Source organism: Humulus lupulus, chromosome 1 (genome assembly GCF_963169125.1).
Source record: "Humulus lupulus chromosome 1, drHumLupu1.1, whole genome shotgun sequence".
Taxonomy (NCBI): Eukaryota; Viridiplantae; Streptophyta; class Magnoliopsida; order Rosales; family Cannabaceae; genus Humulus; species Humulus lupulus.
The window spans coordinates 108647998-108675155 of record NC_084793.1 but is presented as its reverse complement, the minus strand read 5'-3'; the positions used below and the strand labels follow the sequence as shown (position 1 = coordinate 108675155).

The window sequence follows — 27158 nt, the reverse complement described above, 5'->3', positions numbered from 1 at the left end:
AGTTTTTTTTTACTAAGGGAAACTTTATTTTTGTTTCGAACAATTTTTTAGTTTATTTATTTTTGAAATTTTATTTCCTTTTATTGCATGTAGTTACATTTAAATAATTTCATAGTAACAATATGATTATTCTTAATTTTCTTTTAAATATACATGCAATTATAAACATCTGGACTATAGACACTTTTGTGAAGAGGATGATACATATCTATGGCATCTAAGACTAGGTCATATTAGTCTAGAACGAATTAACTAGTTAATAAAGAATGGACCATTGAGAGAACTAACTATTGGAACTCTTCCGGTTTGTGAATCCTGTCTCAAAAGGCGAAATGACTATACGCCCTTTCTTAGCGAAAGGCAATAGGGACAAAGAACCATTAGAGCTTATACACAACAATATGCAATAAATGTATAAGCTAAAGGTGGTTATGAGTATTTTGTCACTTTCTTTGATGTTTACTCAAGATATAGTCATACTTACCTAATGCTTAGGAAGTCAGAAACCTTGTATTTTGTCACTTTCATTGATGTTTACTCAAGATATAGTCATACATACCTAATGCTTAGGAAGTCAGAAACCTTTGGCAAGTTTAAAGTGTTCAAAGTTAAGGTTGAGTACATAGGTAGACCCATGTTATGCCTAGGGTGGGCAGTTGCCCACCCTGATTTTTTTTAACAAAATCAAGTTTAATATATTATTTACAATTTAGCCATTTTTATATACATCTTGACATTTATATCCTTTAAATTTTGTAATTTAATCATTTGTATATATATTTTGACATTTACACCCTTTTAAATTTTGCAATAGATTAATTCTCGCTCCCACTGGTTGAGAAGTAGTTAGGTAAAACTCTTAAGGCACTTTGATCAGATCGAGGTGGTGAATATTTGGATATAGAATTCAAAGATTTCATGCTAGAGAAAGGTATTCTATCCCAACTCACAACACATGGAACACCATAGCAAAATGGTGTTTCATAGAGAAGAAACATCACCTTGTTGGACATGGTTAGGTCTATGTTGAGCTACTCATCTCTTCCTCTCACATTATGGGGTTATGCAATTCAAATGATGACTTACATGTTGAATGTAGTCCCATCTAAGACAATAAGCAAGGAACCACTAGAGTTGTGGAATGGTAACATACCTAGTTTGTGCCATTTCTGCATTTGGGGTTGTCTTGCTCATGTTGTTAAACCTAAGTCAGGGAAACTTAACTTAAAGTCTAAAATGTGTATTTCCCCAGGCTATGCTTCAGAGGCACGAGGGGGTTATTTGTATAGTCAAAATGACCAAAAGGTATTTGTTTCCACAAATGCAACCTTCCTTGAGGATGACTATATGACTAACTATAAACCTCGACGCAAATTAGTTTTGGAGGAACTCACAGTTGATCAAATTCATCACCATCATCATTAAAGGGTTGAGAAAACCCGATCTAAAAAGATGGTGTTGAGCATGATAGGATCGTCAACCTATTTATTCAAATAAGTGATTAGTAAGCCTTTGGTCTATTGTCATGGACCAATCATGATAAGTCTTTCTTAATGTTATAATCGACTCAATTTGCCTATAAATAGCACTCAATGGGATCTGAAAAAAGGACCTTGGATTCGTAGTTCACTTTTCATACTTTTTATTTTGTGAGATTTTGAGAGGATCACTACTGACTTTCTCGTCTCAAATTCTCCAAGACTTGGTAGACATCTCCAAGAGCTTTTCATAGATCTAATCTAGTACAATTAATCCATAGGCTAAATTCACACGAATTATGGATTGATTTTGTCTGCAATTTTTTAGATCTAACACATATTAGAAGGTAAAGATGAATGTGGACCCCACATAATTGAGTTAGCATAGATAACTTATTGTGTAACATGGCATATGATGTGGTAAACCGTGGAATGTGATATGGCGAACCATGTAGGATAAAACATAGCACATTCTCATTTGTCCACATGTAATTTTTTCATTTAATCTTAAGTTGTGTATTCAATGGTCCACATGGAACAGTCTGCCCTTGTTGCTAGGAGGTTTAGCCATAATATTGGCTTTCGAGGTCTCTACCATAAACTCGTCGATACATTTGTAATCTGTTCACAGAGGACTTGCTTGATAGAGTAAAACTCAAACTCTGACAATTCGCCCTTTACTCTGGCTAGGTATGCAGCCATCTTGATTCCACAAGCCTGGTATTCTCTCAATACTTGGTTTACCATGAGCTATGAATCACTAAAGCACTGGATGAACTTTGCTTTTAACTCCTTGGAAATTTGAATTCTAGCTAGCAAGGCTTTGTATTCAGCTTCGTTATTTGAGGCGTTAAACCGAACCTTAGAGCATTATGGAAGTGACCTCCTTCAAGTGTAATTCTTAACTCCTTGGAAATTTGAATTCTAAAGCACTGGATGAACTTTGCTTTTAACTCCTTGGAAATTTGAATTCTAGCTAGCAAGGCTTTGTATTCAGCTTCGTTATTTGAGGCGTTAAACCGAACCTTAGAGCATTATGGAAGTGACCTCCTTCAAGTGTAATTAGAATGATTCCAACTCTTGAACCATCCTCACTTGATGACCAATCCACGAACAATCTCTATAATTCTTACACAGGTTCCCTCATAGGTTAGTCCTGAAAGCCCCTACATTCGGCCACAAAATTAACTAAGGCCTGCCCCTTGATGGTTGATCGTGATTTATAAAAAAAAATCTCGAACTGGCTATGTTCGATGGCCAACTTTAACAACCGTCCTGATGTTTCTGATTTTGGTAAAACCTGCCTTAAAGGCTGATTTGTTAATACATGTTTTGCGTGAGACTGGAAGAAAGGTTGTAACTTCCTTGAGGCTAGGACAAGACAAAATGCGACTCTCTCCATCAATGTATACTGATTTTAAGCTCCCAAAAGCCTCTTGCTATAGTAATAGGCTAGTTTTTTAGACCGATCCTCTTCTAAAACTAAAACTTAGTAGTCCGTGTTTTCTATCACAGGCAGATAAAGTTACAAAGCCTCTTTACTAACATGCTTTGATACAATGTGGGGCTCAACTAGATGATTCTTTAGATCCTTGAAGGCTAGCTCACATTCATTATTCCACTCAAAATTTTTGTCCCCCCTTAATAATTTATAAAAGGGGAGACGCTTATCAGACGACTTTGATACAAAGCGATTTAAAGTGGCAATCCTTCCTGTTAAACTTTGGAAATCCTGTCGCGACCTAGGTGAAGGCATGTCTTACAGGCATCTAATAGTCTTTGGGTTGCCATCAATCCTCCTTCAATTTACATCTTGAATACTCTTGATTAGCAATGTTCATCGCAATCTGGTTATATTTTAGATACTCGTCCATGAATGACACAAGCTTGTGATCGGCCATGGCATCTACAAGCTTATAAATTATCGACAAAGGAAAACAATCCCTTAGCCAAGCTTTGTTGAGATTGGAGAATTCAATACATTTTCTTGATTTCCCATTAGTTTTGGGACCAGAATGAGGTTAGCTATCCAATTCAGATATTTCACTTCCCTATTGAGCTCACATTTTAAGAGGTGAGATACTTCTTCCTCTCGAGCTCCTCCACTTTATTTTCCCAATAGCCTCTTCTTGTGTTGCTTGGCTGGTATGTCCCTGTCCAGATTCAGTGTGTGCATGATTACTTCGGGACTGATATCAACCATGTCATCATGTGACCACGCAAAGACGTCGAGGTTATTTTTTAGAAACTAGATCATGTTCTTTTCTATTCAGCACTGAGATTTCTTCCAATCTTTACAACTTTGGAAGTTGCTTCCTGATCGAGGGTTACTTCTTCTAGTTCCTCAAGAGCTTGGAGTTTTGACTTATCCTCTCCTACTTGCAGGTCAATTTCTTCTGATTCAACGACCTCGATGTCAATTACATGATGCTCTTCTTCTTCCTCAATGATCACCATTGCTTGATGCTCGAGTTACGTTCTTCCCTTCATCGAGATGCTATAAGATTCTCTTGCAGCCATTTGATATCCTCTGATGCTACATATTCCCATTGGTGTACGAGTTTCATGAATAGATGGCGAACATAAGTTATTGACTCAAAAGTTATTAAGGTAGGTCATCTTAAAATGGCGTTATAGGTAGTCGAACAATATATAACAATAAACTCGAGCATCTTCTTTGTGGTTTGAGCTTCATCACCAATTGTCACCACAACCTTGATTCTCCCTTTGCTATCAATTCTTCTTTTGAGAACCCATATAGAGTTGTTGAGGAATTCAGGTTTGTAACCGAGAGTCCCATACTTTCTAATGTTGACTTGAATTGCACGTTTATCGAGCTCCCGTTGTCGATCATAATTATCTGGATTCTCCTATTGGCGAGCTGGGCGGTTATCACAAACGGATAATTATGTACAAATTGGACGTGACTTATGTCCTCTTCTATGAAATTGATAGGTTTTTATCCAGTCTTTGTTGCTTTGGCAGGCGCTGCTCGGGAGTATATACCACATCATCGTGGGTCTCTAGGGCCCCATTGCTTGAACTTGCTAAATGTGGCCCACCTCAGATCGTGGCTATGTGTCTCCCTTCCACTGGAGGTGGGATGAAGCCGCAGATGGGCTTGGCTAGTTACTGAGAGCTGACTATTGGTTTGGTACGACCTACTTGTTGAGAGCTACTAGATTCCAAGCATATTGTGCTAACGTTCCAGGATGAATAGCATCTCAAATTTTTCCTTGAGCTGGCAACAGTCGTCTATGGTGTGATCAATGCCATTATGGAAATGATAAAACTACATTGGATCTCTTTTAGCCCGCTGATTCTCTACTTCATGTGGAGGCGAGTAGAGTTAGCCAGGTATATATTTTCCCGTGTATCTGTTGTATATACACATTGAAAATTGATGTGTATTTATCCCCAACTTTATTTTTCTTGGATCCTGTTTAGTCACCCTCATTGTTCCCTCTCCTCTTATTATTATTACCCACCTGGTTGTTATCGGTAACTAGCTAAGCGGAATAACTCCAGTGGGCTGACCATGGGTACTACTTGTTCCCACAATTGCAGATTCTTCCTCCTCGAAGTTAATCCATTCTTGAGCTCGAGCCAAGAATTCATTAGTGTTCTTAACCTATTTTCTTTGGAGTTCTTTCCATAAATCTCCTCTTACGGTGATCCCAGTTCGTATTGTCATGAGTTTGGCACTGTCATCACCATCTATTGCTTGAGCTGCAATGTTGGTGAACCAATTTATGTAAGCCTTGACAGACTCTCCTAGTTGCGACTTTTTGTTGGCCAAGGAATTTTCCTCCACTCGTATTACCTTGGCTGCTCAAACTATTTCTTAAAATCTGATGATAGTTGATTCTAGGAATTAATTGTAGGCCTCTTGAACCTATCAAACCACATTTTGGCCACACCAGTCAAAGTGGCTGGGAAAAGAATGTATTGCACGTCGACGCTCACGTTATCAGCGCTCATCAAGAAGTTGAAAGTCCCAATGTGGTTGGACAGATCGATGGTTTTGTCGTAGTTCAACATATGTGGCATTTAAAACCCTACGGATAAAGAGCTGCGACAATATGAGGAGCAAAGGGCTCGAGCTCTTCATCTGAATCACAACCATCATTGTTCTTATCAGCTAGGAGGAGTTTGATATGCTTTTCAATTAACATAAGTCATTCTTGGGTTGGATACCTCAGTGTCGGGTTTTTTGGGAGCTGATTATTAGCTCCTAACCAGAGTTGCGCATTATCAAGGTTATTATCCCTCCCATATTAAGCTCGGTTCATTGGGACTTTCTTATAATCATGCCTCACATAAGGGTTTTCCCTTGGCTGAGTGTATCTCAACTTGTTGTCCCGACTTTTTTGTCTTCGATATGAGTTAAGTGCTCACACAAGTCGAACTGGTGGTTACCTCGAAAACTATGGGTAGAGGTGAGATGGTCTCTCGGTTCTGGCTCTTTTCTTTGAGAGTGTGTATTGTGAACACTCTATGATCTCTCTTCACGATGGATTTCCATTCAATAACTGTCTTCAGCAAAACTCACCATCCGTTGATGAGGTCGGTGAGTCTAGTTGTTAACGTGGACTCGAATCTTTGTGTCACAAGATCAAAAAACATAAGTGACCTCTCTATGAGCGAAATTTCTTTGATCATTTCGATATAGAGACGTATTACCTTGAGCTTGTGGAGGTGATGGAGCTCGAGAGGGTGATGATGGGACATGAGCAGTTCACTCATTCCTGGGAGTGCGCTCACAATGGTCATTTATAGGAACTTGTCCCTATGGCAGGTTGCTGGAAGTGGCAGTTCGAACTGAACGGCTTACATTGGTGCGAATGCACCTATGCGCTCTACTCCCTTGAGACCCACATGCCCCCCTTTCGACATTTGGATCAGTTGGAGGAGGCGGTAGTCGAAACAGGACCTCGTGAATACGCTTATTGAGCTGACTCTTGAGCTTGGCATTCTCCTACTCGACCAGTCCTACATAATATGCAGAATGTGGATTCACCTTGTGAGGGTAGTGATAATGAACTTCCTATGTCCTGATTGTTTCTAGTTTTGACTTGGGGGTGTTTCCCATGATGACTGGGCACTGGAGTGCCATCTCCAGCAGGGCTAACCACTCAAAAATCCCTTTGGTCACCAAGCCTTTCTGATTCAACTTCACTCACTCACCTTCTGGTGACCACCATTGTTGCAGGAAAGGATTGAAGATGAAAAATGTACAAGCCTAATAGCCTCTCAATGGAAGCACTATTCTGTTGATGCAGTTTTTTGCCAACAGAGAACTAAGAAATTCGAGGGTGAAATCAGGCTTAATTTAAACCAATTAATAATAACACAAATAACTTTTACATGGTTCAGTGATTAAAATCCACCTAGTCCACGAGTCTATGTTATTGTTGTTTATCTCTCAAAAAAAATTTTATGACAATTTCTCCAGAGTTTTAGTATACAAAATTGAGAACCCTTTTCATGTCCATTCCATCTAAATTTATAGGAGTTTAATCGATAGGTTTGAGTAATCTTATATTTTTGGTTGACTTCAAAAAAAAAAAATTTAATATATTGATTGTGAGATATTGTACATTTATCAAGGAAGATTACAATATTCCAATTATGCACAAAAAATCCCGAGTCTTCAAGGATTCGAATCTATGAATTCCTTATGTCGACAACAAGCTGGATATACACTACACAAGCTAGAGGTTTCCAGGTTATGCTTAGCTGAATATTGAGAAGTCCTAGATATGCCTAATTGACCTAAAGATCCAGCTAGTCGATCTCCTTGATCCCTCGTTGACGTGTGCTTAACTCAAGCTACTCATTCGGGAACTCGTACCAAGATCTTGGTACAAGGAATGTCTTCGTGAAATACATCCCAGCTGTACCACGAACAAGACACGTCAGCTTGTATTTTTCAGGTACAACAATGGCACTCACCAAAGTGTCAAAGGAAGGATTATGGTTAAGGGGTGTGGTGAAAGAGCTTGGTTTTGAACAATGTGTTGTGTTGTTGTAGAATGATAATCAAAGTGCCATACATTTGGCCAACAATAAAATGTTTCACCAAAGGTCAAAACATAGAACTATAAGATATAACAAGATTAGATAGTGGGTCACTTTAGAATAAATTTACATATTAAAGATCTACACAAAGGAGAATGCAACTAATATGCTAACCAAGCTAGTTCCCACTAAAATGTTCAGGCATTGGTTGAACTTATTACAATTTACTTAATCAGAGAATGTTGATGGCACCCCTATCCTTAAAAGTGGTACAATAAGCGTATTTGTGGAAAGTACCCTTGATGATGAGACTAATGAAGCCAAGGTGAAGATTGTTAGTATGTTGTTGTTAGGGTTGATGTCCTAAAAGCACGTGTACAGACATTTCATTTTGGAATTTAATAAAAGTACATTTTCTTATAATTGATTGATTGAATTGTTAGTGAATAATTTATATTAATGTCAAATAATTCCGCATTCATTAATGAGAGTATGATTTTGTATTAATATGAAATGATTAACATCATTAATAATGAATAGAATAGTTGATAACATATTAAAGTATGAAATCTTTAACGAATGGTTGCTACTACGATTTGCTAAGCATTCTTTAGAATGCATGTGATCTAGATCTGAATTGCTGGTGAGGATAGACATCTTAGTGAAGATACTTCATATAATTAGATTATATATGACATGAATGATATAAATTAATTTCTTTATAAACTTGTTGTTGAAGCGATTTTTCAACAACAAGGCATTTAGAAATTTGACAATAGAGAGACTAGGCTTTTAATAAGCCGAATAGAAAAAATGACAAAAAGCAAGAACAAAAAAATACTCGCACAATTTTACGTTGTATACTGGTTAATATCCACCTAGTCCATGAGTCACTCTTATTGATCTGTTTAGGACTCTTGATGAAATTTTTTATGACAATTTTTGCAGAGTTTTTGCATACAGAAAGTCGATCCCTTTTTCTGTCCATTCCATTACTATTTATAGGAGATCATTATGGACATTTTTGGGTAAACGTACATTAATATGGTAACTTACAAATTTGGGTAACTTCCCATTTACATAAATACATAACGACCTATTAATTCTATATTTGTTGTAGCGGGTAGTAAATACATAATAAAACCTATACATTTATTAGGTGTATAAGTAATCTCTGAGTCTTTTGGGATCCTTCACTATGCATCATAGTTAGGCATCCATGAGCAGAACAAACTCCTCAAGTTGGGTGTTGTAGGAAAAATATTAACTGATTCGGGTCATGTTCGGAGTTTCATGAGGGCGATCTAAGCAATGTGTACCTCGAACTAAGTTGTTGGCATAAGAAGCGATATGGACACTCTCTGGTTGTTGTAGGCTGTCAAGTAAGCTCAAGCTACTCACTCCATAGTTAACAAGGTACTCTTTATATGTACATTTATTCATACGTTTGTTTGCCAGCTGTACCCGGTGCTAAGTAATTCAGCTCGTATTGTTAGGGAACAACATTTTTCCCTAAGTCCCTGCTCGTGCATGACGCCATGTCTAACACACTCAAGTGTGGGACACATGGTTTCTCTTTACTGGCGTCTGTTTGGATTTCTAGTACTATGACAATTGTTTTATCACCATTTTGTTGGCGTTTGGGATATTTAACTCAGGCCCTTGGATCACGAACTAATCTATTCATGTGGCTTAGATTTATTCCCGAAGTTTACGCATAAATAGGAGAACCAAACATGAGCCTCACTACCTTTTCATTCAACATTTTTCTCTTGTCTTTATTCTTCTCCAAAACACTAAAACTCTATGCATTCCCTTGTTTCCCATAAACTTTTAGACTCTCACTCTTGGATTCTGGTAGCATTTCCTATTCTTCCCTCACTTTATTCACTTCATCATCCAAGAAACCAAACCATAAGTACTTTTATACATGGTTTAAATTTCATTTTCCTATTTTCTAATAATTTTTATGAAACTTTCCAGTATTTTTGACTTTTTTTCATCTTGTACGAGTTTAGTTTATGTTTTTTATATGGCCAAAACTTATATCATTAGGAAAGGTTAGGGATAATTCACAAAAATGGGTTAGATTATGGGTTTTCTAGGTTTGAGAGATGAATGTTTGGATTCTGGGTTTGAAGATTTGAAGGATTTTAGGTTCAGTTCTAGGTAGCTTAAGAGTCACGGTCTTTAGAGTGGTTTTGCACCAAACCGAAGTATCAGAGTTTCTAAATGTCTAGGTTGCCCTTACTTCTATGATCGACACTAGGTTATATCCTCGGTCGCCTCTAACAAATCGCTTTGTCACCAGGCAAACTAAATTATAGCTAGTTAGAAGATGAAGTCAGTAGTTAGCTCCTCATCCATAAAAAAAATAAATATAAGCAAGTCGCCTTCAAGACCCCCATTCCCTACTTCGGTCTAGTGGTGGAAAGGTAGGTTTAGGATAGACCTGACGCCTTCTTCAAGGCCGAGCACATCGAGTCTCGAATAAAAACTCACAACAAAGTGAACAAAATATTGCTGAGTCACGGGTTTAAGATGGGCCCCTAAATACTTATTTCCCGCCCTTCGTTGGATGGAGAGCGGAGCTGCACCACTCTCCAGGACGACTTTGGAGCAGAGACTGATGAGCTCCTGAAGGTAGGTGCCTTCCTTCTCTTGGAACAGTACTTCATAGACGTTTTTAAACTACGTCGAACTGGCACTGTTCCAGCTCCCCCTGAACTTGTATCGACTTCTGGCTGGATTTAAAATTTTTATTTTAAAGCAGGAGTGGGAGGCCCCACTCCTACTGATATTATGTATTTTTTTCTGCCTCAAGGCTCATCCAAAGACAAAGGGTCGTGGTGGTTGTTTCTACTACCTCATGAGATTCCCAAACACAGCCTCCGTCATCGACCTCCCCAGCCACCCAACTGACATTAATGACGTATTATTTATGTCCAATGGGTTCAAGAACTGTGCACACAGATAATTCGACCATCCTCGTAAGTTTCCCAACCTTGTAAATTTTTTATCTGAATCCTTTACTTTTGCTAAGTTAACCACTGATTCTGACTGTGTTATTGTCTCGTGTAGCTATTTACAGGAGGACAGAACGATATGTGACCTTGGGAGGTCAATACGAAACCTTGGCCAACCGCACTACCCAAGAGAAAGAGTGTAGGGAAATTATAAAAGATGCCACGATGGTGAAATGTGGCCTGATTAAGGAAGGTCAGACCATGAAACTGAGATCTGGAACTCCAGCTGTTGAGGAGGTCGCGCCCTTGGTGCACAAGAGGCATGCTGAGTTGTCTGTGAGAATTGAGGGAAGACAACGGTGAACAGAATTAGGGGCAGCAGCCGGAACCTCAGACCAAGGTAATAATCATAAGGACATAAACTGAGATATTTCCGAATTCATTTGGACTCGGCATGACCCAAGACGAGCCGTGAGCCATAATTACAAAGACTTGGACCTAGATATCATGCTTTAATAGTGTGTGGATCATATAGTAGTCCGCCATGACCTGACTCTCCTTAAATACACTGCAATAGTAGACAACACCTTTAGGATTAGGTCAACCATTTTTTACAAGTACGGGACCAACCTTTTGTCCTGGGAATCCATTCACTAAGGTAGTTATGCCTTCGGCGTCTCCCAGCCCGAGTATGAACCTATTCTGGTTGAGGTGCCCATACCTAGTGCTTTTAGATTCACCCCCACCTCTGGCCTTTTGTGAATTATAGGTCGAGTCCAGCCTGGATCAGAATCCGGATCTAGCTATAATCATCTCCCCCTCTAGCTCGGAGGGTAGGATTTTATCCATTTTTCCTTGTATTATCTTCACTCATTTCTTGGATCTAACTCTTTGGCTCATTCTCTTGCAGATGAAAACATGAACCTAAAGAGTGCCTTCAAGCATGATGGGACCAGAGCTGGACCTGTCGTTAAGAAGCAGAGAATATCAAAGAAACCTACCCTCGGAGCCAGAGCTGCCACTGGATCCTCTGCAAAAAATAAGGGTGCTAGCTCCACGTAGAAGTAGCAGCAAGCTCGGGTAACAACAGTTACCACAAAAGAAGCCCCTCCGTCTCTTCGTCGTGAATCAGTTCTAATTCCTCGAGGTTTACAAGGCAAGGCCCTATCTGTGCAGCTTCCAGTTATGCAACTCAAGGTCGGGAGGATCCCGGAGGCACTTTGTGGGCCCCACCATGAGTGGCCAAATCAACTGATGGGCCATGCCAATCAGGTGAACATCAAGGACCTATGAGCCATAGAGGAGCATCCCTCGGAGAATGTCCTGGACTTGGCCTTGGGAATGAGTCTGAATGTAAGTTATCCTTTTTACTTACACATTTTTTTGTTTAGTTTCCCTCCTTTTTGCGACCTAACCCTAATATTTTTTGTAGTCTTGATTAGCCCAAATCCATGACACTTTCCGGATCAGAGATGAAAGGGACGAGGCTAGGGCCACCCAGAAGGAGGCTTAAAACGACTTCAAGGCATCCCGGGACAATGAGGGAATCGCCAAAGCACAGATCACGAAGGTGATCCAACGTCAAGACCGGCTAAAGGTCGAGGTTGACGACCTCAACAAGAAGCTTGAGGAAGTCGATGTGCTTAAAAGGAGACTGTCCGAGGTCGTGGAGAAAGCCAAAAAAGATGATGAGAAGGCCAAGCATAAGGTTGTTGAGGCCATGGTCTCTCTGGAGGAAATGTTTTATCGGTGTTGGGGGTACAACCAGGAAGGAGACTTCTCATTTCCAGACGCAAAACTTTGGGGCAATACTTCGCCAAGTTCCAGGACTGATTATCGAAAGAGCCCTCTGAAACCGTGGAGGCTTCTGGGGCTACCGATGGGGGTGATGATGAGGCGACATCACATGAGCCAATTTGCAGAGCTCAGTGATGTCTAGGGCATCCTCTTCTTTTTTCATCATTTTTATGTTTCATTCCAGGTTCTTTGAACCTTTTCTAATCAGGCATTAAAAGCCGAGACATTCTCCTTCGGGCTTAGTTCGAGGTTATTTTTCATCGAGTTATTCACATAATTATGTTAGTACTAGTTTTATTAATTTTTGATCTATTATTTTCCTCATTTATCTATTATTTTTCCATGTTTATGAACTTTAAAAAATCCTTGTACATTTGCATACTTGTAGGGGTTAACTTTAGATCGAGATAAATGCCTGATGGCTCGACCAGTTAATTCAGGTGGGTGACCTAGTTATATCGAGGAGTTTGGTCGCCTAATTGCGTTATACATGTTAAGAATCAGGCCTCATACCTAGTTATATCAAGGATTCTTGTACCTAGTTGAACTCTAGGTTTCATTTTACTTTGAATTTTCTTAATTTAGTTCTTATCCAAAATTTCTTCGAAAACTCGAGCTTTAAAAAGCTGTAGAGTAATGAGTTTCCCAAATTCTAAGTTGAGCAAATTTTATTTAAATTTGTTGAATAATTCAAAGACTCTTCGAGGGTTATTTACCCCTTAAGCAATCTGAATTTATGAATATTCTAGATCCCTTTTACAAAATAAGGTCGTGATAAATTAGATGAATCAAATATAAAATATTAATGCCACGTTTAAAATACGTAGCAACCTCTACTTTCCAAATTTTATTAAAATAAAATGACTTTTATGAACAAGCCTTAGAAAAAAGAAAAAATTGTTAAAAATATCAAAATCTAACAAAGTCATCCTATTACTGGTAGTATTTTTTAAGATGTAAAACATTCCAAGTCCGTCGGACCAATTCTCCAGTTAACCGAGCTAGTTTGAAGGTTCCTTCACGCAAGATTTCCATGATCTGGTAGGGTCCTTCCCAACTCGGCCCCAATACACCATCTTTAGGATCATTGTTAGCCATGAACACCCTTCGGAACACTAAATCACCCAGTCCGAGTCGACGTCCTTTAACTTTCAAATTAAAGTAGCGAGTAATTCTCTGCTGGTAATGGGAAAGCTGTAATTGAGACTCCTCCCGCCATCTTTCAATTAGGTCCAGGGATGCCTTAAGTACACTACAAGAATTTTCACTAAATATTACAAAATTTCGAAACCGTTATTGTTTGGTGTAAATAAAAAAAGACACGGGCATATAAATTTTAATGAAATTATTAGGTGCCAAAATGAAATAGTAGGCGTGTACTATTTTCATATTACTTCTCTGTATCTTTTGGTTTTTGACATTTCCATCTACCCTCTTTCTTTCTCTCATTTCCCGAATCCTGGCTTTTCCTCTTTTTCCCTTTATTTTTCTCCTTCTTTGTCATGGTCTTGGATGACTCTGTGCTCCAGCTTCCATGGGCCTGGTTTAGATGTTGAAGGCTTACAAACATCATTGTGCCTTTCATCACTCTGCCCTCCAATTTTCCACTTCGCTTACTCACTCAAAGCCCTCCGCCCTCCAATTTGCAGCCCTTGGTTCCTGCTCTCCGTGGGTGAGGAGTCTGTGTTCGCAAGTGCTGTCTTACATTGGGGTCATCTGTCATGCCATTTTTCTGGGCCATTGGGTTCATGTGAGGTGGCATGGTAAAGGGTTTCTTTTTCTCAATCATCTTATATGTTTTATTTAAGAAGCTAGGTTGGTTGAGAGTCTCAGAAGTGAGTTATTAGCCAATCTGATTGGGTGTTGCTGCGAAGGAGATGAGAGGTTGCTCGTGGCCAAGTTTATGCCCCATGAAACTCTCGCTAAGCATCTTTTTCACTGTAAGTTACTTTATTTCTTTATATATATTTATATGTATTTGTTTGTACATACTTCATTTTCGTTTCCTTTTAATGGGTGTTGGGAATTTTTAATTTATTAAATAAAGCTAAAATAACTGAAAGTGAAGCTGGGAAGATGTATTTGGTTATTATTTGCCTAAAAAAACATTGTAGTTGTTTGACTTGTTCAAAATGATTAAGACTGAATAAAATTGATGTTTCATTCAAGATCTTTGTCATTAAAAGGTTTTTCATGGGACTGAAAAGTCAAATATTGGTATTTAATTGCCTTGATTGCCCAAATACTTGCTTGTTTATCATTTTGGAAGTGTTATTGATGGAAAGCAGTGCTTATGAATTGATATTTCTTCTCTCAAAGAAACCTCCAATGTTCATTCACGACTCAATTGAATTGAATTTAGCTAAGAATGATTTTGTGCTTTTTTTTTGGATAGTTTGTTTCTTATGATTGAACTGTTATAGGGGGTGCTCAACCAATGAAATGGGCCATGAGATTGAGGGTGGCTTTGCATCTGGCACAAGCTCTGGAGTACTATAGCAGCAAAGGACGTGCATTGTATCACGATCTCAATGCCTACAGGGTTTTATTTGATCAGGTAACAGTGGTATCTTTGATATATAATTTTATTTTTATTTAACACTTTTAATTAAAATAATTTACTATTGAGTTGACTGTGATCACTGATCAGGATGGCATTCCCAGACTATCCTGCTTTGGCCTCACGAAGAATAGCAGGGATGGCAAGAGTTATAGTACAAACTTAGCATTCACTCCTCTAGAGTACCTGAGAACTGATATTTGTGTTTGCTTGAATAAGTAGAAATAATGTGTTCTTTTAATGTGGATTATCATTGAACGGGCATCACTATGTTAGATATTTGCAACTGAAGAGCCATTTCTTCACGACTTTAGTAATGGAAATTCCAAGTAAAATTATGTTGATGGAAAAAGCATTGCTGTACTATTTTCCTCATGATATTTTTGGCCGACGAGTATAAAATATATTTTTTATGAAGCTGAGAGAATTTGGTCTGGTAGCAATATGATATATACATGATACAATTCAATTCTTTGTTGATAGGTAGAGTGACACCAGAAAGTGTGGTTTACAGCTTTGGAACGTTGTTGCCGGATCTTCTGAGTGGAAAACATATACCCCCTAGTCATGTGAGTTTACACTTTATTCTTACTACTACTAGTAAATATATGTACATCAGTTCATAAACACATATCTTTGGTTTTAACTGGATAATAAGTTGGATCAACATTGTTGGTTTATATTATTTCCAGGCACTTGATCTAATTCGTCGCAAGAATTTTCTAATGCTTATGGATTCTGCTCTAGAGGGTAATTGTTCAAATGATTTTTGACATAGTGGTAATATAATATTTTGTATTGATTGCTTTTATCTAGGTCTTAATGAGAAATTAAAATGCATGAAGCAACATTCATAGTTGGAAGTTTCTTTGATTAACATTCAGGTTCAAGGTATTTGAACTTTCTTACATGGGTTTCTTTATTTATTAATTAACTAATACCTTAAGGTCTTTCTAAGTAGTTGGAAAGAGCAACAATAGAAATAGAAAACAAAGCATAAAAAACAACAAGATGCACATAAAACAGAAAGGAAAAAATCGGCAACAGGTATTCACACTTAACTATATTTTATCTAATTTATTTTGGAGTTTTATCTAAAAGCTTGGGTTGTGGATAGAAGGTTTTATTAACATTTGGATATAGTGTGCATGTTTATTTGGGCCTAATTTCATAATTTTGGTCTAATGTTTTTTATTATTACTATTCTTTTAATAAAATTCTATACTATACCCATATAAAAATGCATGCTTCTCTATGATTTTCTTGTTACCATACCTAGTCCAGCAGTACAAAATAATTGTAATTTGGAATGAAAATTCCTCACTCACTCACTCCCTCTCATTTCTATCTCTATCTCTCCCTCTCATGTGTCTCTTTCTCCCCATTTCACTGATACCTCTCGTCTCACTCTCTCTATCTGTTACAGTTCTCTAGTGGTTACAAAAACAGGAAGTGGGAAATGTTGGCGAAGCTATCAGGGAAGATGGGCTCAACTTCGATTTGGACGAGGCTATTTTGCAGGTACTATGTTTAATTCATTTTTTCTGTAGAACAGTTCACTTAATATTACTGACTTCGATTTAAAAGGAATGATTTCTTTTTTCTTATTATTTTTAAAATAGATTTTGGGAGATGAAAATAGTGGAAATGGATTAAGCAAACAATGATATTCTCGGCAAAGCTGTTGAGAAGAGTCTTAGCAGCATTCTAGCAAGTGGGTTTTATTTAAAGATGCGTGTTAGATTTAAAATTGTTCATAACTCTTATTATTTGCACAGATTGATATGGTAAATAACTTAAATGTATCGAAAACTATATTTTATGCTATAAGAGAATTTGAAAACTAATATTGGTGGGGCTTTATTATGATTTATGCTTACTTAGTTGTGGCAGAGGAGTTGGTTCGTAGTAATTAGTTGGAGGATGCTAATGGGGTCCTCTTGTGGGGTGCCAAAGGTACGTGGCTTGAGAGCTATTGATGAGGTCTATGACCTTTTAATTGTTGAAGATTGCGAAATGGGTATTGGTTTCTATTGAATAGGTTGAGCTACTGAATTTGTTTTAAGTATTTCTTAAGCAAGTTTTTTAATGACCATAAAGATATTGGTTTACATATACATGTTGCTTTCACTCTTTGATTATTTTATACTGAGAAGCTTTCGTATTGATAAAGTGTGGCTTGTAAAAATCTATTGTTCTTTGTATTTTATCATGAGAACCTTTTTTTTTTATTATTATTCATGTTATCATAAAGCTTTTTAAAAAATTATTGCATATGAAATTGTTTGATAATAGTTGCAATAGAAACTATTAATGTGTTGTTCTCATTTTGGATATGGTCCCTCACTAATCTTGATTTGAATAGGTGATCTACATGGTATAAGTATTTATAAAGCTAGAAAATGCACATTGCCTAACATATATGTCAGAAAGTAAAAAAAGAAAGAAATTTTTTTTATTGATGAGCTCATGCCTTATAGACACTACAACAATTTTGACTATATGTTACAGTAAAAAAATTACATGCTTTTCTACTGGTTTGATGCTAGCTCCTTTGTTCTTATTTTTACTAAGAATATATATCTAGATTGATTTCCAACAGAATATAATATAAAAATATTGAGTTTGATTTTTTTTTCTTAACACATTTTCTTACATTATCTCAATTAATTTGTCTATTGATGTTGATAGTTTATTAATTGGTATGTAATTTTGCTTTCATTTTAGTGGCTTTATTGGATTTTAAATTGGAAGGAAACTTTATTTCCAATAGTTTGTGTTATCCAAAAAATTGGCATTGATGACGTGGCAAGTGATCCCTGGACACGTGGCTGACATCTGGAGGAACTCTGCTAGTGTATCGACCAGAAGGTACATTATAAGCAAAGGCGGCCCAGTCTTTCCTGCGACCAGTCTGGTCGATGTTTCTGCATACAACATCGTGTTCCCATAAAGATCTTTGTAAATCCCGAAATTAACTCATGCAATCTCCTGAGTATCCGATTATTCAGGAGAGAATATCTGTAATAATCTCGTGTAATCCCCCTTGAGCCTATAAATAGAGAAAGATAGCTCAAGGAAGGGACTTTTTTGGGGCTTTTGAATTATTTGAGACTAGAGTAATTCTCCTTGGAATATTGTATTGTTCTTCAGAGGTTAGTGAAACTCATTGAACCCTTGTTCTTTGATCACTCCTTTGATTCTTATATCAATAACAATCTAAGTGGACGTAGGTCATTACCAGATCCTGGGGCCGAACCACTATAAAATATCGTGTTCTTATTACTTTTTGTCATTACGTTCTTTTCAACTCAGTCATTCACATCAAGCATATTCTGACTCCGTGTCAGTTGACCAAATTCTGGGTCAACAGTTTGCAAGAGGTATCTTTTCTTACTTTTGTTTTTGTTATAATATTATGCAAATGTTAGAAGAGTTTGAATATCTTAGATATTCATCCATAGTGAAGTAGGTCCTGAGATTATTATTATTGTGTGTTGTGGTGATAACGGAAGGTTGAGAACTTGTGTGTCTTAGTGAAGTAGGATCTAAGAAATTTGTGTGCTGCGGCAAGATAAGGAAGAAAACTTGTGTGTTGTTTGAATATTTTGAGTTGATAATGGTAGATGGTTGGTTGATAATATGGGAGGAATGTTTTCTGATTTTATGTAGAATTATCTATTATTATCTTATAATTAACTTGTGTTTGGTTGATTGGTTTGGTTATTGGTAGATTAATTAGATTGTTAAAAGCATACACTTGTATGTTTATTTATTTTGATTTTTCTTTTAATATTTTCATAGACACATAAGAAAAATTATGAATGTAATTCTACTTTTATTTTAGTGGCTCAATTAAATTTCAAATTGGAAGAAAACTTTATTTGAAATTGTTTGGAGTTTGAGTAATTAATTTTCATTTATATTGATGGACTAATTTGATGATTCTTACTGTATACTAGCCATTTTAACTTTACATGAAAACTACCATGTAACTAAGATTTTGAAATTCCTAGTTTTATTTTTTTTTTCTCAAATTGATTGCCTTGTTGTAAATTCCTTAATCATGCAAATCAACTTTCATATTTATCATCTTCTTCTTAGATCTCTTTCAAAATTGGAAGGGTGTCCTGGAACTCCTATTTTTGGTTTTTTGTTTGAACTTTTTTTTTTCCCATATATAGGCTTGGCTGTTCTTTTTATAGTTTAGTTAGCATGAGAATTAAAAAATGAGAATATTTATATATGTAATTTTTTACTATTGTTATTTGTGGTTTTTCCACATCCTTGTATATTTTATAAATTAATACAAGGCATTTTGTTTTAAAAATTAATATTTATCACTTTTCTTAAAAAGTTAAACTTTGATGACTTGTATATACAAAAAAATATATTATTGTAAATGGTTGAAAATATATCTAGACAACTTAATTATTCATCAAAAAGTCTCTGTCTATGTTCATTGGTTGTCTTTACAAATATAAATTCCAATTAAGACAATGAAAATTATATAAAGGCAGTTGTCTGTAACTTTTCAAGAGTAATTACTATGAATTAAGTGTAGTGAGATTATTATTTGGTTGCCATGATAGTAACTTGTCCATCCTTAGTGACTCTCAATGTTGTATTTTGCGATTTCTACTGTCTTCTCTTTGGAGTCTGTTTTTAAATTTTTGAATGTCTCATTATTTTTAAGTTTAAAAATTAAAGAATATTATATTTTGTCATCTCTTTCTTCGTAACTATTCTAATATCAGCAAACCCAAAACTTATTTCTTGATGGCCTCACTTTCTTCTTCATCTTTTTCTTCATTTTATCCTCTTTGAAGCTTATCTCTTAGTGTAAACTTATTGATCTAATTTTTTATAGCATCTTTATCTCTAAATATTATTTTTAATATTTGTGACTGCTTACCTATTTAATGATTATATATATATTGTTTTTCATAGAAATTTAGGAATAGAAAGTAACAATCATTTGTTGGTACTCCAAAATAAGAGATAGTGACTGAAATTATTGTGGCTGAGTTAGTGTAGGTTGAATTGCAATTTCTTCTTTTAATTTTCATGTGGCTGAATTAGTGGTATGGTTATGTTCATTCTTTAATTTTTTTGGGATATTTTTGTTACATTGGTGATTGAAAGTATTGTTTATTCTCTTCATATAATAATAACTAAGATTCATGTTTAATGTTTAGGTTTGTCGTTACTTTTGTATTTTCTTCTTTTAATTTTGATGTTGAATTCATGTTTTGCTATCCTACTTGTAAATAGAATACATCGGCTCAGAGTGAGGAGCAATCAAACAATGTTCAATCAAATTCTCGTGTTCCTTCCCCTACGATAATTATGATACTAATTACATGAAAATGATCAAATTTAGAACTTATAGTATTCAATATAAAATCACTTACTTCTTACTAATGGTGAATTTGTTTTATTGATATATTATTAGAGTGTCAAGAATCACACAATTGGCTCCAAATGTAGAGTATTAGATTGGATTGGATCTGGTGAAATTATTGCAGAAGGCTATTTTGTTTCAAGTGACCCAAAGGATGAGGTTCACCATGTTCCTCTTGGGCCTAGTGCTATGAAAGTGGGGATAGATCTTGTGAGAAAGAATGAGGTATTTCTGTGGAGGCCTTCAGGAGTTATGTCTACTATAGAAGATGCTATAGGTAATATAATTGCATGACCAGTTGATAAAGTCATAATTAGGTAATTCATTTTTTTTATGTACTCTTTTAGTTTACTATTAACTTTAAGTTTAAGCATTAATTATTTAAATTCTTATGTAGCTAAGCAAATCAAACCACAACAAAGACAAGTGCACTATGGATGATGAATTGAATGATGGAGCAAATTTCATGGATTACTTTTTGTGTATATTGCTATGTTTTTGTTTTTCATTTTTGAAGTAAAAGATGTTCATGATTATAGAACTTTATTATGTATGTTTTCAAACTTAAGTTAGAACTAAGATTTCATGAAGTAGCCACAATCATGGTTTGAATTAGTTCTTGTTTAATGTAATACTTATGGTTTAACAATCTATTTAATATTATATTTTGTGATTAATTTTGATATTTTTTTTATCCAAATACGATAATAAAAATCTTTTCATTTTAAAAAAAACTTATGATTTTCTTTACACAACACAATTAAAAATCTATTATCTAGACTAAAATAACAAAATTTTATTACTGGACCTTTAATATGGCATTTATGGCTGTTTTGACAAAACGTTATGATTTATATAATATAACAAACTAAAAATGCTATAAAAATAATCAATTATAACAGTTGATTAGTGTTATGCAAAAAGTGTGAGATTAAATTTCAAATTTATTACCAATTACTCTAACTAAACGTTATTATTTTAATATGATAGCAACAAAAAATGTGTTACTGAATACTTTAAGATAACATCGAACATACCCTTCAAAAACTTTTATAGAAAAGATGGGACTTTTAATAACAGGGGCTATGTTAGTGTTTTGAGAAGTGTTATGAATACTTCCTGTTAGCAGTTTTTAAGTGTTATGAATACTATTATTTCTTGTAGTCATTATTCTGATCCTAGTTGAAAGTTTTCTGCCTATGCGACGTTGCTGATGCGAATAAGAGCATAGCCTCGCTTCCAAAAGTTAAAGAGAAGGGAGCGTGCCTACTGGAGGTGCGATGTGAGGTCCGGTAGGCCTAGAATACTTGTGGGAGCTGATTGGGCCATAGCCCCATAACTTCTTCTAGTATATTCTTAAGCTCACATTTAGGGTCTTGTTCACTACCTGGACTTGTCCACTAACTTAACAGCATGCCACTGAAGAGAAACTCTTATGTATACCATACTTCTCACAAAAATTTGTGAAAATGTCTCTATCGAACTGAGTTCTATTGTTAGACGTGATCTTTTTTGGAAGTCCAAAATGACATAATATGTTCTTCATGACAAAATCTAGGGCACTCTTCAAGGTTATACTCACTAGGGGCTCTTCTCAACCCACTTAGTTTAGTAGTCGACGACAACAACCGCATAGCGAACTCATCCCTTTCTAGTTGGCAATGAGCCGATTAAGTCGATCCCCCATACAACAAATGGTCAAGGCAATAAAATCATTATTAACTCCATGGGGTCTACTCAAGCAATAGTGGCAAAATGCTGACACTTATCGCACTTTAGGACATACAAGGTCGAGTCCTTCTTAATCGTAGGCTAGAAATAGCCTTGCCTTAATACCTTTAGAGAAAAGTTTTTCCCCCTAGCGTGGTCTCCACAAAACCCTTCCTGTATTTCTCAGAGGATGGTTTGTGCTTCCTCGGGCAGAACACACTGCAAGAGGGGTAATGAATGGCCTCGCCTGTAGAGAATTCCCTCCACCATAACATACCATGGGACCTGGTACAATAATTTTCTTACATTCTTTCAATCTTCTGGTAGTTTACCGATCGTAATGTACTCGACAATAGGAGTCATCTAGGTCGGTTCTGTGCAAATCATTTTGACCTCCACTGACTCTTCCTTGATACTTGGTTCCAAGAATTCTACGGGGACCACATTTAATGTTTCCGCTTCTTTGGTGGTGGCAAGTCGACCTAAAGTGTAACGCTCTCCTAATCTAGGACCATTACACTATGTAATTAAAATATTTCTTAACTCACTAAACGAGTCATTGGGTCTTAAAACGTGTAATTGAAACTAACACAAGGTTTAGGTACTAAAATATTTGGTCAAACAGTAATCACTTCATTAAAAGAGTTTAAGTTTTATACATGGGATCCCAAAGAGTTTATAAACCAAATTACTTACAAAGCAAATATAAGGGCAGGCTTAGGCAGAAAAATCGGGGTTCAACCCTAGTTCTAGCAAGTGGTTTCAGCTGTGATGGTCTAGCTGGCCCAATATGTACACCTTGCCCCTCAAGCTCTCCAACTCATGGCTTGTCTAGCTTTCCATTTCCTTTACCTGCACCATGTAGAAAACCTAACCATGCTTATAAGTAGTTAATCAACATATTTCATAATCATTAATAATATGCTTAGCAGTTATAAAAATATTCAGCCATTCATTTCATCCAAATAAGCAGCTATAGAGACACACCAAGGCCCATTGCCCTATTCCCTTTTAACAAGCCTTAAATTGCACCAAGCGTACCTCATGATTTATGATCCAGGTGGTCATAGGGTCATACAAGAATATATAATGCTTCTGGGTTGGCCTAACCACATCGGCCTGGATTCAGCACACTATTGTTGCCCTTGACTTATAAGTCGCGCTTTTCAATCAGATATAAAAGATAAGCATACATCACTTAACACAGATATGCATATCACAATCAAAAATGTTTAATAAAAAATTCTAAGCACGGTTATAACAATGTTTGATAACTAGGGCTCAAGGCCTAAACACAGTCTAGGTGCAGTTTTCTTACCTCAAATCCTGAGAAAATCGAGTATGACAACCCTGAGTATGGTCCTTCCTTCACGAGCCTAGTGGTACACCCTAGTCACAACAATAACAAGGAATAACCAACAACCCAATCAAGGCTTCTAGACCAAGTCCTAGCGTACGGAACCTTGAATTCCACTAAATTGGGCAGTAGAACCAATCCCGAGCGCTTAGGTTTAGATTCCCATAACAAAAATCTCATTTTTGACTTTTTCCAATTTGAGTTGCGGCCTAGGCAGAGATCCCACACCCAAAATCCATTACATCTGCACTGCGGCGCAGCCCGCCAAGCGTCGCGATGCTAAGGCGGTTCGAGGCACCCCTGCCTCGATTGAGTTCATGCGAGCCGCAGTGCCCAATAACAGCGTCGTGGTGCGACCCTACAAACTCAGAATTCTAGTGATTTCATAAATCACAAATCCCCCAAAAACTGTCCCAAGACATGGTTTTAACCCATTAAAATTCAAGAATTCTCTCAAAAACTCAAATAGCTACTAGAGAGAGAGAGAGAACATGAGAGAGGAGAGAGAGCAAGTGTTTCTATTATTCTGAGTTGATAAACTCAGCCACTTAGCATATATCATTCAAATGGTCCGAAAGATCAAAATACTCCTGGTCACTTATTTCTTCCCTTGAAGCCCACAAGGGCAAAAATGACATTTGATGTTCTCAAATGCCACTTAACCCTTATAATTCCCAATTAATTTTTCCAAATACCAAATACCACTATTTTTCCTAAAATAAGATTCATACTCCAATGAGTCGCAGTAACTCGCAAAATTACCAAAATACCCCTTGGCTAACCCAGAACTGGGTATTATTGCCTGTTGTGACTTTACCGTTACCTTGCTCAAAAGGAATAATTCCTGCCAAATATCTCAAATATACCCAAATAATAATGTGGTGTCAATCATATAGCACAATATGATCTCAATTATGCCCTCAGTTGAGCAAAATTACAAATATGCCCCTCTAAGTAAAAGAGGGTCTTTTACGCACATTTAATACACTTAAACATGCATAATAAGTCATATTATAATATAACTCATGCAATCCAAATAATCACATAGATATTCCATTAAATCATATAATATTCTAATAATGCTCTCGCGATACCCTAATCAAGCACTGAGCCTTGTTAGGACTTTGGGACGTTACATAAAGCATCAACATTTGTGTTCTATTTGCCGGGGTCCTACTCGATGGAATAGAACTCAAATTTTGACAACTCATCTTTAACCTTAGCTAGATAAGCCACCATTTTGATTCCTTGAGCTTGACATTCCCTTAATATTTGATTAACAATGAGCTGAGAATCGCTATAGCACTAAATTTCCTTTGCTTTCAGCACTTTTGGTACTTGAACTCCTGCCAACAATGCCTTGTACTCTACTTCATTGTGGGATACGTCAAAACCAAACTTTAGACTTCCCTTCAGCTAATATTAGAATTATCCCAGTTTTAGATTCATTCTCATTGGGTGATCCGTCAACGAAGAGTTTCCACAATTCCTATACTAGTTCCCTCATTGGCTCGTCTTGGTAACCCATGCATTCTGCCACTTGATCACTATCCGTGACTTGTATAATATCTCGAACTGACTAAGTTCGAGTACCCACTTCAACAGACATCCCTATGTTTCAGGCTTTTGCAAGACCTACCTTAAAGGTTGATCGATTGATACATGGATTGTTTGCGACTGAAAATACACCCTGAGCTTTGACGAAGCCAGGATCAAACAAAACTTGCGCTTTTAATTTATAGGGTATCTTGATTCAACTCTCTTTCTCACGTAATATACCAACTTTTTGCGCCGAACTAATATGGCGTTGACCGCATTTTCTATTATTGTTGGGTATAAGAACATACATTCCCCAGAAACTAGTTTTGATAATGTAGGGGGTTCGTCCAAGTGAGTCTTCAGGTTTTGAAATGCATGCTCACATTCTTTTGTTCACTCAAACCTTTTATTTCCCCTAAGTAAATTGTATAAGGAGAGACACTTGTCCGTGGATTTTGAAACAAAATGGTTTAGGGCCGCAACCTTTCCGGTTAGACTCTGTACTAATTTTCGCGACATAGGAGAAGGAATTTCCAACAACAACCTGACCTTTTCTGGGTTTACCTCGATCCCCCTTGCATTGACTATGCAACCTAAACACCTCCCGAATGAAACGCCAAAGGTACATTTCTGGTGGTTCAGCTTCATGTGGTATTTTCTTAGTACGCCAAACCATTCTTCCAGGTCAGATACAAGGTTATTGTCAATATTTGACTTAACAAGCATATCATCGACATACACCTCCATATTTTTCACGATCTGGTTAACAAACATCTTGTTGACCAACCTTTGGTAAGTTGCACCAGTATTCTTTAGCGCGAATGGCATAAATTTGTAAAATATACGTTATGCTCAGTCATGAAGCTGGTGTGCTCTTAGTCCGCAGGGTTCATCGCAATATGGTAATATCTAGAATACGTGTCCATGAAGGACATGAGTTCCTGACCAGCCATTGCATCTACTAGCTGTTAAATTATAGGTAACGCGAAATAATCATTAGGACAAGATTTAATGAGGTCGGAGAAATTGATGCAGCTTATCCCTATTCTTTTCCCAAAAGCCTTCATTTTTTTCACCTTCACGGGAACATTTCTATCCGGGTTTAAGGTGTGCATCATATGCTTGGATTGATTCCCACCATATCTTCATGTGACAAGGAAAAGATGTCTAGGTTCCTTCTCAAATACTTGACCAATTACTTCATTCTTTTAGTTCCAAAATTTCTTCCAATCTTTACTGCCCTCGAAGGTATCTCTGGGTCGATAATGATTTCCTCTAGTTCCTCTAATGCTTGGATATTAGATATGTCTTTGCCTAATCTTGGATCGATGTCCTTAGGTTGGGCGACCTCATTTACCGCTTTCTGAGGTTATTACCATGGCTTGTTGCTCGTGCTTTGTCCCCTAGTGTCATCGCGAGCTCAATCGTTCCTTTGGCTGCCATTCCCTCTCCCAAAAATCCATAGAGGGTCATTGAGGTCGCCTTAAGATCGGCTAAAGATATCCCTATATTTTCAAGGGTGGACCTGAATAACACGTTTACAGAGCTCCCATTATCAATCGGTCTCCTTGCCACTCTTTGATTGGCGAGCTGAATGGTTATTACCAACGGGTCGTTATACATGAATTAGATGGCTAGTGTCCTCTTCTATAAAAATTATTGGTTGTTTATCGAATCGTTGTTGCAGCACGAATTTGGTGCCATCATGTGGCTTCTTCTCCTAGATATACCTTTGTCGACTCTGTTGCTCGTTCAAAATGGGGCCCTCCAGCAATAGTGGCAATTCCCCCCCCCCCCCCCCTTCAACAGGAGGAGGGATGATCTAATTTCCTTGACCTAGTTGAGGGTTCTGCTCCGCAAGTTGATTATAAGAAACCCTGTTTCGAGCATATTGTGCTAACGGTCCAGCCCGGATGAGAGTCTCGATCTCATCTTTCAGTTGACAAAATGTCAGTGTTGTGGCCGATGTCATTATGATACCGACAAAACTTAGTTGGATCTTTCTTCGCCCTTTGATGACTTATGGGCTCTGGTTTCTTCCATAGAAGGCTAGTAGAATTTTTCAAGAAGATATGTTTTCGTGTGTCTATTAGGTCGGTATAAGAAGTGTAGATGGAGTTATACTTCTCCCTGTGCTTATTCTTTTTAGAGCAGCTCTGGTCACCCTCACAATTCCCTGTCCATTTATTTCCCCCTGACTATTTATTCTGAGTAGCGGCCTAAGCCATAACTTTAGCATCTGTTACTGCTCCAGCGAGTTGAACAGGGGTCTGGCTGGTTCATGCAACAACAAATTCTACCTCTTCTAAGTTTACCCATTCTTGAG

At 37.0% G+C, this 27158-nt stretch overlaps 1 protein-coding gene across 1 annotated transcript; it reads left to right on the top strand.

Annotated features, from left to right (window-relative positions):
- The first annotated feature begins 13774 nt into the window (after window positions 1-13774).
- On the top strand, window positions 13775-16859 carry LOC133819485 (serine/threonine-protein kinase BSK5-like). The gene is made up of 10 exons (XM_062252753.1): window positions 13775-13955; window positions 14074-14202; window positions 14686-14819; window positions 14913-15024; window positions 15312-15391; window positions 15515-15572; window positions 15707-15735; window positions 16272-16343; window positions 16601-16609; window positions 16716-16859. Exons 1-10 carry the CDS (start codon window positions 13775-13777, stop codon window positions 16857-16859), a joined length of 948 nt encoding a protein of 315 aa, XP_062108737.1.
- Window positions 16860-27158: the final 10299 nt, after the last annotated feature.

What these genes read in the sequence shown, in the direction of transcription:
- LOC133819485 (XM_062252753.1), top strand. Translation starts at nt 13,775, where the DNA reads ATGACTCTGTGCTCCAGCTTCCATGGGCCTGGTTTAGATGTTGAAGGC. An exon ending in TGAGGAGTCTGTGTTCGCAA is followed by an intron (nt 13,956 to 14,073) that starts GTGCTGTCTTAC and finishes TTATTTAAGAAG; the next exon opens with CTAGGTTGGTTGAGAGTCTC. An exon ending in ATTTGAACTTTCTTACATGG is followed by an intron (nt 15,736 to 16,271) that starts GTTTCTTTATTT and finishes TTACAAAAACAG; the next exon opens with GAAGTGGGAAATGTTGGCGA.